Source organism: Haliotis rubra, unplaced genomic scaffold (assembly GCF_003918875.1).
Source record: "Haliotis rubra isolate DU_JTF1 unplaced genomic scaffold, ASM391887v1 Scf41, whole genome shotgun sequence".
In the NCBI taxonomy this organism is placed as follows: domain Eukaryota; kingdom Metazoa; phylum Mollusca; class Gastropoda; order Lepetellida; family Haliotidae; genus Haliotis; species Haliotis rubra.
Genome location: NW_025767091.1, coordinates 472,177 through 485,393, shown reverse-complemented (window position 1 = coordinate 485,393; position 13,217 = coordinate 472,177). Strand labels below are relative to the sequence as shown.

General features: G+C 43.4%; 1 protein-coding gene across 1 annotated transcript; it reads right to left on the bottom strand.

Moving 5' to 3' along the window:
- Positions 1–914: 914 nt before the first annotated feature.
- On the bottom strand, positions 915–10,008 carry LOC124287956. The gene is made up of 3 exons (XM_046724452.1): positions 9,865–10,008; positions 7,038–7,156; positions 915–5,061 (listed from the first exon to the last, which is right to left on the bottom strand). The coding sequence occupies exons 1-3, from the start codon at positions 9,902–9,904 to the stop codon at positions 4,792–4,794; spliced, it is 429 nt and encodes a 142-aa protein (XP_046580408.1). The 5' UTR covers positions 9,905–10,008; the 3' UTR covers positions 915–4,791.
- Positions 10,009–13,217: the final 3,209 nt, after the last annotated feature.

The window sequence follows — 13,217 nt, the reverse complement described above, 5'->3', positions numbered from 1 at the left end:
TCTTGCACGCATCATTGCTATATATATACACAGTCTACGTGACAGTGAAATGTTTTCCGACTCTTTTTTTAACCATAAAGGCATTCATTTGAGGGACACTCTAGTTACGATATTGAAGACCAATAACACTTTTAAATTCAATAAACATCACAATCTAATTTATTTTTAGCATAAACTCCGTAACCCGTGTTTGACAAAATCTTTCAGAGCAGGCAAAGCATGTACTACATTTTTTTATTATTTATTTTTTATTTTATTTTATTTTATTTTTATTTATTTATTTTTTTTGAGGGGGGAGAGGAGAGAGAAAACACACACACACACACACACACACACACACACACACACACACACACACACACACACACACACACACGATCCGAGCATGGGCTGAATAAGACCATTTCTCACCCGGTTCTTCACGGGTGTATAGTCATGTTGCAAATATCATGCCAAAGACCAGATAAAGTAGAATGTGAGTTATTACAACGTGTTATAGTGTCATTATCACCAGCCCCGACCGCGTCATACCAAAAGACGTTAAAATATGGTACTTGTTGGTCCCTGCCCGGCGCTCGGCATTAATGGGTACAACAAGGACTGGTCGGCTCGGAGTCAGTATAATGTGTCTGAGTGGGGTATTCATGCTTCACTGCGGCATGGTATCTCAGTGGGCTGGCACTATAAAACCAGCTTAAGTCTGTGCTAGTACAAGCAGCCGCACATACACATACACATGCAGGCACGTCGTCCTGATTCCTACATGTGTTTTTCTCACCACGTATCAACAGTTGATTTGGTCGAGGTGATCCACCTGGGCTTCGTCAGCCATCTTCGACTCTCAATACCTGAGCAAAGATTTCTAAGCGCTAAGATCAGCTCTTTTCTTTTTACGAATCAACAAAAACATTTCCTACAAAATCTGAATTTATTCAAAGAAACAAACAAAACATTTTGGGCATAAATTGAGCTTAAACTTCACAAAAAATAATCGTGTAACTGGTGTGTAAAATACCATAAATGTTATCCAACTTCAACAACTCAAACATACACGGATAACCAGATAACACGATGAAAACGCATTATAAGCTGTTATCATCTACTTTAGAAACAAATTTGATAACGCATTTGATACGAGTTTGAAGTGATTAAGGGCATGTTGAACTGGAGTAATGATGCCGGTTACATAGGCCATATGTATTGTCATAGCAAGTGTCAATGAAGTGGTTTATTATCTTAGAGCTTACACTATACCGCGAACGAATGTACTATGTTACTTCCGTATGTACACAGATTTACCTTAGTAAATATACACACATGATTATAATGTGCTAAGGGGACGCATTTGTTCACGTTAATGTGTTTGTTCGTTTGTTTGGTGTTTAACGCTGCAGTCAGCAATATTCCAGCTACAGTCGATGTGTCGGTTGAAGGGACCTGTGTATTTAAAGTACTTCGAGTTATCTGAATTACGACACCAACGCAACATGGTGACTAACAAGGACCTAGCTTTTACTTTCGAGTCAACTGTGATTTCGACACATCATGGTTTGACACAGCGGTGTTTGATGACCGCCAATTAAATAGGCGAGCCTGGACAAGACAATCCAGTGATTGACATTGTGAGCACCCTTTTTACGTAATTGGGATACGATAACATGCATCAACAGATCCAAGTGGTTACAAGCAAAGGTTGCTGCAGATCAATTCTAAAATGGATCTTGTTGTGAGAGAGTATGGTTTATGCCGCTTTTTAGCAATATCCCAGCAATATCACGGCGGGGGACACCAGATATGGGCTTCTTACATTGTACCCATGAGGGGAATCGAACCCGGATCTTCGGCGTGACAAGCCCGTGCTTTAACCACTTGGCTACCCCACCGCCCCTGATCTTGATGTGAGTAATATCATCATATAACTCCCGGAGTATATTTTACACCTAGCTCGGAGGTGATACAAAACTATATTTACTATATTAACACAGATTTGCTCTAGACGTAAGTAAGTCAAGTGAACGAATAGCAACCTTACTGACGTCAGCATTCCCTACAAAGCTATATAGACACTCATTTAGTACTTCCAGCAAACAGACGAGCCAAATTTTCTTCTGGCTTCAGCTTATCAGAAAACTAATGGAAAACATTTCTGTTAAATCGGAAAATGTCAGACCGGTCACTATGATCGAGCCCTCTCTCCGGGGTATTCCAGATTGCCTATTTATTTCCCAGCTATTCTAGTCATGGGAAAAACGAGTTGTAAGAGCAACAGATATGTGGTAGGAGGATACTTTTAGCAGAGACCAGGATGGCCACCTTCCTGTCTTTAGATCCTCATATACTAGATAAGTATTCGTAAGTGCCTATAAGTGACAAAATGCACTCACCGTTGAAATAACCATGCAAATTTTACATACCTGCCTCTACAACAGAGTGAAAAGCATATGTCCTTAAAAGTATTCGTAAGAGGTAATAAAGTGAGTGCGTTCGGGGTAATAGGCCACGTAAAATCGCTCGGGGAGGGGGGGCAGATTTTAATCAATTTAGTCAGAAATTCAAAAAGAAAACAATTCTATGTCCTGTGACGCCCCCTGTGGATCAAGTGCCCGGTCAGAAGCTAGCTTCCCTCGTGAGTCTCACACACCGTGAATAGTATGACGTGTGATGAAGTCACGTACAAAGATTAAATTTGAGTTGAAAGAGTCGTTTTTAACAGTAGTTAATCATCTTAAGGACTGTTTATAAAAATTGAGAGCAAACGGCGGTTCGAGCAGAAGCAAAGGTGTTCAATAAAGCCTTAACTGTGTTCTGTGTTTTTAGAGGCAGTGACCTGGTATCGATAGATCGGCATATCATCTCTGATACGAGCAATTTCATTAACAGGACGATAGGCAACGTTGGGTTTCAGTACTGGAAATATATATGCCAGGAATTCAGTGATCCTGGAATTCTCCTTGACAACCGGTCTGCTAAAGGCTACTGGAGGCAATGTTTGGCAACAATGCCAACAATCAACTGCAATAAGCAGGAGGATATGGAATATGTATCTTTGAATACCCCAAAGGCCGATTCCAAAGAGCCATGCCAGGCATACTCTCGGTACATGGTAATTGCAGCGGTATAATATACACCATTAAGAATCACTTACAGTCTGACAAAAAGCGCTGTGGATTCCTTAATCAAATTTTCTGGGACCGCCAATCGACCGGGCCCAGATTTGGTTTAACAGTCCTTTAGCACAGCACTCTGTCGAAGAGTTCGCTTTGTCTTCACGAACACCCATTACAGGGATTAAATTTCAACAAATCAATCGTGACGTCCCAACGACACTGATATCGACCGCGAAGTCCCGGATGTAGCATCTCGGTGGTATAACGTCGATAGCAATCTGCCAAGAGAGGGCGCGTGCATGGCCAGGTTTAACGGAAATTACGTCGGCAGATACATGGGTTGTGGGCATAAATGGATGGTGGGTTTCAGGCCATAGTGAAAAATACCACATTGATGACAGAAGAAATTAATCTAAGCAATACACAGCAGTGAGTGTTGGAAAGTTTCACCAATTCACTCTGGGTATATGATTGCACACCATCAGCCAGATTAGATACCCGGTTATCCGGTGCATATCTTCATATTATTTATCATAATAGAATTAAAGTACGATATACTGGATAATCGAGGGTGTACCAAATGCAAATGCGGGGTCCGTTTTATGAAAGGGTGCGTGTGTGCAGGTTAAGCATTCGATAAGCAATATGTCAGTGGCTTTGGATAAACAATGGAGTCTGTCAAATCCGGACTCTTTGTAAACCGGGTTGCTCCATAATCCGGACAACTCTCTCAGTGACTCTCTCAATTATGAACTAAAATAACAGTCCCGACAAACAGCTTGCTTTGAGGAGGGAGAGAGAGAGAGGGAGGAGAGAAAGAGAGAGAGACGCTTACCACATGCACCTGACGCACGTTACACATCATCATCATCCCCCCACCCCACCCCTGCTGTAATCACTTAATATCAGATCCAGGTTAACTGCACAAAGCGGCAGCGGGCTCTATGACCGGATATCAATAAGGCTGCACTTGCCAGCTATATATTACATTTGAGTGGGATTATTAATACTTCCCATTGCGCCGTGTCTATGGTTTCTATGGACACTCAAAGCACAGAACCTTGATTAAATGGTAGTTCTGAAGATAGGCACCAGATGGCGGTGGAGAGTCCGGATCCGTATTGTAATACAGGAAGGATCCTTTTTGTAATACATGAACACCAATAAATTAAGAGATCTGGGAAACTAAAATCGGTAAACAATGGTCACATCAAGTATATACATGCTTTACATAATGAGCACTTTACGAACACATATAGAAGCCTGGTTTTGCATGATCCTTCTTCCTTCTAGGCAAATAACTGATGCACTGTTCTTTTCCGTTCTCGAATGGTGTCCTTTCGGATCCGTTTTGCAAAGTTTGTATTCACTTCTGTGAAGTCATAACCCCATTCGGACCTGCTCGGGTTAATCCGCTAACAACCTCGGCTATTAATGGCGTCGTGACGGTAAACCGTCGCCGGAGCCCATGAAAATAGTCCGTAGAACACGAAATCCGTTTTAAACGAAACGCTGTTCCGCGCAGAACCGAAATTAGATGTACACTTCCATTTGAAAACAAAAAACCAAACGTAAAAAAATTGAACTGTCATATTAGGATCACAGAAAATAATTCCAATATAGAATCGTGCTGGCCGACGTCAAGCGAGACAGGCCGGGTAGTCATTACGTGGGAGACAGTCCGTTAATGATCCAATATATGTCCAATAAAACTTACAGAGATGAGAATAAGGAACATCCCTACATTGATGACGCCACTACGTCCGCCATTACACATATCTCTGTCGTCACAACACTGACGTTTGATACAGCCAAGCACGTGGTGGTTCTTTTTGGTGGCACAGTCAGAAAACTGGTTGTCTGTGACGGGGACGCATGGTCCAGCAGAGCAGGTTCTCACCACAGACCTGCGGATGTTGCCTGTGTGGTTATGGTCCAACGAGTACTCCACTTTCTGCAACACAGCAGAGAAGGTATAAAATATGAATGTGGTGAGACGTATATGACATTGGATATTTTGATATTCTGAATTTAGGGTGGGGGTGAAAACACATCCAACTCAACAACATTCTTCCAGTGAAGGGGGTGGAGAGGTTGGGGGGGGATCACCAGCAACAGGTTAACGACATTATCACCATGTAGGAGGCATGTTAACATTCTCACATCTGACAATGAAGGAAGTGGATCAACAACATTCTTATCATGAGGGGAGTGGATCAACACCATTATCACCATGAAGGGAGCGGGTCAACAACATTCTCACCATGAAGGGAGTGGGTCAACAATCACCACAACATTCTCATCATGAAGGAGTGGATCAACAACGGAAGTGGGTTAACAACGTTCTCACCATGAAGGGAGCGGGTCAACAACGTTCTCACCATGAAGGGAGCCATGAAGGGGAGCGGGTCAACAACATGAAGGAGCGGGTCAACTCACCATCAACAACGTTCTCACCATGAAGGGGAGTGGGTCAACAACGTTCTCACCATGAAGGGGTGGTTAACAACGTTCTCACCATGAAGGGTCAACAAGCGGGTCAACAACATTCTCACCATTGGTCAACCATGAGCGGGTCAACAACATTCTCACCCATGAAGGGAGCGGGTCAACAACGTTCTCACCACCATGAAGGGGGCGGGTCAACAACATTCTCACCATGAAGGGAGTGGGTCAACAACATTCTCACCATGAAGGGAGCGGGTCAACAACATTCTCACCATGAAGGGGCGGGTCAACAACATTCTCACCATGAAGGGGCGGGTCAACAACATTCTCACCATGAAGGAGCGGGTCAACAACATTCTCACCATGAAGGGGAGCGGGTCAACAACATTCTCACCATGAAGGGAGCGGGTCAACAACGATTCTCACCATGAAGGGGGCGGGTCAACAACGTTCTCACCATGAAGGGGTGGTTAACAACGTTCTCACCATGAAGGGGAGCGGGTCAACAACATTCTCACCATGAAGGGGGTGGTCAACAACATTCTCACCATGAAGGGGAGCGGGTCAACAACATTCTCACCATGAAGGGGAGCGGGTCAACAACGTTCTCACCACATTCTCACCATGAAGGGGGCGGGTCAACAACGTTCTCACCATGAAGGGGTGGATCAACAACATTCTCACCATGAAGGGGCGGGTCAACAACATTCTCGCCATGAAGGGAGCGGGTCAACAACATCACCATGAAGGAGCGGGTCAACAACGTTCTCACCATGAAGGAGCGGGTCAACAACGTTCTCACCATGAAGGGGAGCGGGTCAACAACATTCTCACCATGAAAGCGGGTTCATCAACCGTTCTCACCATGAAGGGAGCGGGTCAACAACATTCTCACCATGAAGGGAGTGGGTCAACAACGTTCTCACCATGAAGGGGGTGGTTAACAACGTTCTCACCATGAAGGGGAGCGGGTCAACAACGTTCTCACCATGAAGGGGAGTGGGTCAACAACGTTCTCAACATTCTCACCATGAAGGAGGGGGAGCAACGGTCAACAACAACGTTCTCACCATGAAGGGAGCGGGTCAACAACATTCTCACCATGAAGGAAGCGGGTCAACAACATTCTCACCATGAAGGGGAGCGGGTCAACAACATTCTCACCATGAAGGGGAGCGGGTCAACAACATTTTCACCATGTAGGGGAGCGGGTCAACAACGTTCTCACAACGAGGGGGGTGGTTAACAACGTTCTCACCATGAAGGGGAGCGGGTCAACAACATTCTCACCATGAAGGGGGCGGGTCAACAACATTCTCACCATGAAGGGGAGCGGGTCAACAACATTCTCACCATGAAGGGGATGGTTAACAACGTTCTCACCACATAGGTGTCTAAACAACAAATCTCACAAACGGGCAAATAAACCAGTCTCGCCCAGTGGTGACTCGCCATGTAAAGGGCCAAGTCGCTGAATCTCACCATGCAAGAGCTCCGCTCCGAGGCACAGGTCATCTTCACAGCTTTGTAGTTTCCATCCGGGTCCTCCTCACAGTTATCTGCTATGCACTTCCAGCACTGGAGGGAGGCTGCGCACTCAACTGGAACAAAACAGGACAAGAATGTGACTTCCGTTTGCAGAAAACAACTTTACCATTGGTTGATCAAACCCCCTGAACTGTATCTGGTAATGACAGTCTTCACAGATCCGACCATCATAATCAAAACTCCGGAGATTAAATGTTCTTATAGTTCTAGTCAGTAAATCTCTAACCGCGATTTTCACTCACCAAGCTTCAGCGATACATATATCTCCATCGTGAGCATGAAGACTAGACTAACATCTAGTCTCTGAAATGAACATATTTTACAGGGAAAACAACTGATAAAAAATAATCAATAAAATATAATTAAAAGGAGCGCAGAGACTTTCATTACCAGAAATAGCGGTAATCTAGACTTGCCACACATTCTAGACTTGCATGGGCTGCACTGGGTATATTTGTTTCAGGGTCGGTATGACAGATTACATCAAGTCGAGCTGAGTGAAAAAAACAGCATCGCCAGCTTCATAAATCAGGTTCGCTCGACAAAGGCCTGCTTTCAGGATGTAATAATGTTTCACTGACAAGCCTTTGTATATGTAATAGTGTCTACATGTATCTACGGCGACATGAGATAATGTCACATATGAGCAGTATCTGAACCAAGGGTTATTTCCATCAAGCCAGACAGACTGGTAACTCATCAACTCCCCCGCCTTGAAACTAGCTGTCTCTAATTAAAGAACCTAGACAGTATCACGTGCTGTACTTGGGACTACACTTTCCCAGTGAGGTACAGATACTAGTGCTTTTGTTAGGTCCTATCCGGGATTCGAACCACTACAGTAAGGCCTCTATTGAAACACACGGTCAGCAATCTAACCACTCAGGCACCGCGGATTCGACAAGAAATTAAGTGTGAAAACTGGTAACTCATAAATGTAACTACCCGTCTTGAGGTCGCTGTGTCCCATTGGTGAAAACATGCTGAGTAATCAAACATGGCATTGTATTTTGAAAGTTGGAAATTGTAAGTTGAAACTCTGATGAAGTGAAAATGTCGCGAAACCAAATGAAGTCGCGAATTGCTCTAAAGCATTTTTGGGTAGGTGAGGTAGCCTAGAGGTTAAAGCGTTAGCTCATCACGTCGAAGACCTGGTTTCGATTCCCCAGATGGGACAGGTACAATGTGTGAAGCCCATTTCTGGTGTTCCCCGCCGTGATGTTGGGTGAATATAAAAACAAACTCACTCACTCTAAAGCATTTGTAAATACAGAAATCTCCTCTAAATATGAAATTAAATACGCTGGGCAGTTGGGTAAATATATCTAGCTTTTCCTAACGGAATTTGTACCAGTCACGGAATTGTGGTTGAAGGATGGAAGATATAGATTCTTTTCCATACCATGTTATTTTACTAGAAATTGTCCTGAAAAAAATGTTTTGTGGGTCCCAAAGAGATTGTCTCATTTTTCCCGTCACAGATAACAAAATGTCATGTCATGTCATGTATGGAGGCTCTGATTGAAACAACATCAAATATTATTCTTGTCTAATAATAACTGTACAATTAACTTATTGTTTTTGTGGCAATCGAAAACCTCATATGATATGACTGAGTAAAAACCACGTTAAGCTTCGTGTTCCTACGTCGTCATTCTAAAGGCGTGAAGTACCACTAATATGTCACTCTGTTCAATATCTCTGTTATACTGGGGACGCTTATAGTTAGCGAGTGCAGACGGGTTTCCATAAGAGACTGTATCTCTTTCCGATATAAATCATTTTACCCATAAAAGACTCCCTCCTTCCACTAGAATATCAAACGACTGGTCCCTGATCAATTTCAAGCAATGTGCGAAGCATCACGGTTCAGAGACTGTCCCGCTCGTCGCTGTTGTCAGGCATGCTGTAGTTGTATTACACCGACCCTTATGAGTAGGTTTATTGATATTTATTCCCTATCTCTAAATGTACATGACTTGGTACTTAAATACCCATTATACTGACAGCAAATGGGCGTGTGCGTTGGGGAAAGCTCTCATTTAAAAGGCAACACACGATGGGAAAATCTATATTTCTATTTTGACTCGTGTTTCGTTGTGTTATAAAAAGCAGTTTTATTTAATCAACATTCGGCTTGCTGAAGAACACATGTGACACGTGGCGCTGTAGTCGGATCCACAATTTGGGGTGGGGTGGGGATCCAAGGGACACCCCCCCCCCTTATCGCTCAGGGTCAGCCAGCTGTGTTGAGGGTAGCAGACACGTCATTCTCGTTGTTGAGAATCTGAATGACTGTATCGTTCGTTACACATGCACAGACCGTATTATGCGTGACAAGGAGAGGGAAGACGTATCTGCATTGATGTAGTTTGTCGCGAACGCGGACGTGCTCGTCAATAACACCATTCATACCCAGCCGCTGCGTTGCGATAATTAAAACGAGGCTGATAGGACTATTATTTACAAAATCACCAACAGGCCATACGGACAGGGATCCCATCGTAATCGATCTGTTGACTGACATAACAAAGAGACAACTTTCAAGTGAAGCAGTATTGGAGCTTCTACCAACACGACGAACGTCCAGCTCGAACCAAACTACACCGAGTTGTGACCTACTCGTGCTAGGTACATCAATGAGCTTGAAACTGACAACTTGCTGCGGAAGTTTGTTCGCTCTCTCATCCCAGCTCGGCAGGTCACATATGCAACTTAGTGAAATAGACAACCCCGGGCAATATAGAGTATATACACCTACCTGCAGACAACAGAAGTATCATCCGACAGGAAAAGAACATGTTGATGACTGTACCACAGTGTTCATGAGAAAATCTAGCAGGAACTTGAGACGAGTCCACACATAACGTCACCACACGGCTTTATTCGCTGTATCTAGACCGTGAAATATCGGCTCAAAATAGCTTCCTCCGTTTGCGCTTGTGTGAAATGTAAAGCCCTATAGCCTCGATGTTGAGAGCTCTTCGTCTATATGTGATGGACACCCGCTGCACGGTATGATTGCCCAATGTCCGCTGCTCTTAACATTGCAATTAACGTGATTATTTAGGACGGCTGCAAATTGCGTGCTGGCTGGTGAGATTGACATTCCCGGTTAAGATGAAACGGGACCCGTCGAAGTGTTTATGCATGGTATAGTACGATGAAAAGTTCCACTTCGTGGCCCAATGTGAGCTATTAAGTAGTTTACGAGCTTTGGTAGTTAATCTGGTTCCAAGTCTAAAAGCCCTGCGATCAAACACAGGGAATATCGTGTTATACCACGCTAGGCTTACATTTAGTCTCTGAATGGAAAACATTAAGATACTGAATAATTTGTATCATCTTCTGATGTGAAAATAAAACAGCTGTTAGAATCTGTGGACGTTGAAGTGTACTAAAGTCTCTCATGCAGACCCTGAAACAAAATGTCCGAAAGCTCCAATGCAAGTCGTGAATCTTTAGTAAGGCTAGATTTCATCTGATAATTTTAAAGATTCTCTAGGCTTCTTTCTAACATATATCAAAGGAAAATTTTAACTCAACAAATTAAACGTGCGCGACTTGATGTTAGTTTGGCTTGAGACCTAAATTAAAGAAATATTGTAGATATCCATGCGTGGAAAGGTTTGGCTGTTTAGTGTTTATTCCGGGGACCGTATAACCACGAGTTTAGCTCTTAACGTGTATACACAAGTAGTTTATGTCGCCTTTACATGATCCAGTTTTTGATTAATAAAATTGGGCATATTCTTGAGGGGGAGGATATTTTCTGAAATAGTGAATCAGCTTAGTAGATTAGGTAGGGCTGAATTTAGTACGTTCAAAGAACGCAGCGTCGCCCATAACTCACTCTGGGGATCTTTTTCGGATTCGACAAAACAGGCTAGATCTGCTAATGTATTGAAGATTTTTGGTTATTTTTTATCACTTGGTATGAATGGGAGATTTAAAGTAACTTCAAGGGAGTGGTGTGTGCGTACGTGCGTGTGTAAGGGTCGGAGTGAGTGAGTTTAGTTTTACGCTGTACTCAACAATATTCCAGCTATATGGCGGCGGTCTGTAAATAATCGAGAATAGTCAGACAATCCAGTGATCAACAGCATGACCATCGATCTACGCAATTGGGAACCGATGACATGTGTCAACCAAGTCAGCGAGCCTGACCACCCGATCCCGTTAGTCGCCTCTTACGACAAGCATGGGTTGCTGATAAGGGTCGGAGGATGGAGGGGACGCAATTCGCTGTGCTGAGCTGAGCGACCATGAAACCCGTGATTGTGGGTTCGAATCCCTGTTTTCCCCAAGTATATGTATCACGGTTTATCAGCACAATTCACTCTCGTGGCGTGGAGGCCGTGATATAACTGTAATACAGCATTCTGTTCACAGGGGCGTTTACTCCAACTCGCCTATACTCCCACGTGATGCGGGTCCTAATGCATCAACTCATTCGTGACCAACTCGTGTTAATCCGGGTCAAGCCGAATAGCTTACGGAAAGGGGCGAGTGGTGACGAATGGCATCAACTGTAACAACCCATGATTGACGTAAGAGGCAACCAATCAGGGTCCCGTTCCTCAAAGCGATCGTAGCGCTACGACAGTCGTAAGTCTATTAAAGAATTGGAGTTACGATCACCTTAGCGCTACGATCGCTTTCAGGAACGGGGCCCTGATCGAGTAATCAGGCTCGCTGACTGGGTTGACTCTATGTCATCGTATGCTATTTTGCGTAGATGCTCATGATGTCAATCGGCCATTTTGCAGGGTTCGTCGTAATAACAACAAACAAAGCATATTTGCATTTTCTTATTGTTGCAATCGCCTTACAATGAGAAACTCTATGAATATCAGCGTAAAAATACTCAATATCCCGCACCTATTTAGCATATATTTCCCCTTAAGCTACTGATCGAAAAAGTAAAAGTATAAATTAAATAAGTGAATGAAAAAATAAGAAGAATATTGTTCCCATACACAAATCTATTTTATTTGTATTTCGACCTCGCCAAGATAACTAGTTAGCCACAAATAAACGAAGACCGTCAAAAAAAATAGCGAAAAGGATTAACTTGACTCCTGTCGGACAAGCGTTTACTCAAGGCTTTAAGGCGTATTGCTTCTGGTTATTTTGGGGCTGTAATCATGAGAGGCGCCCTGTTAAAACAATTTACGGAGTCCTGCTGCACGGCAGATAGCATGACCGGCCGGCTCATACACCGAGTTGGTGATTATATATAACGATTATAGATAAATCTATCTTTGAAACATTGACTGCGTACAAGTTATTTAAAGAAGTCATGTTGCAAAAGAGTGAAAGATCTTAGTCATAACACACACGCACGCACGCACGCACGCACGCACGCACGCACGCACGCACACACACACCAAAAAACCCATTTCGATACCATACAAGTGTCATAGTTGTGTGTTCTGGTCTGCAAATTCAGTGTTTCCGGTACTAGTTTCAGCGTATGAACGTGTTTTGGTGACTCCCGTCGTAATAGTGCTGGAATATGATATTGCTAGAAGCGGCTTAAAAATGAACTCACTCACGTAAATAACGTTTATAATTTTATGCTCATTTTCAAGTTTCCTGTGTATTTTTTTATAAATTGTATCGAACGGTATAATTATAGTATTACATTCAAATATACTCATGCCAATAATGGTTGTCACCCCCTTCAATTTTTTTAATTGGAGAGAGAGTGTGTGTGGGGTGGAGGTGTGTGTGGGGTTGGGGTTGGGGAGGGGTGACAACCATTATTGGCATGAGTATACTTAGTTTCACACACCAAATATACACACACCGGTATCGACAGAAAGTGAGTCCCTGAAACCCCTTTAGGGGGTTTATTTTGAAAAACATTGGTGTCCTTATTTTAGCAGGAATTATAATGCACGTAGTATATATATCAACTGAGCATACACCTACACGTATATGTCCCTGCAAAAACGATTGGAAAATACTTGGGGGGATCAACAGCTATTGCTTAGTCAGGAAACGCGAAATCCAGGTGGGTGAAAGTTGGGAACGTTTGTGCTGCCCTAAACCCATAATGGTCTTAAGTGTATAAATTTCACGAGTGGGCCTATGTGCCACGTCACATAT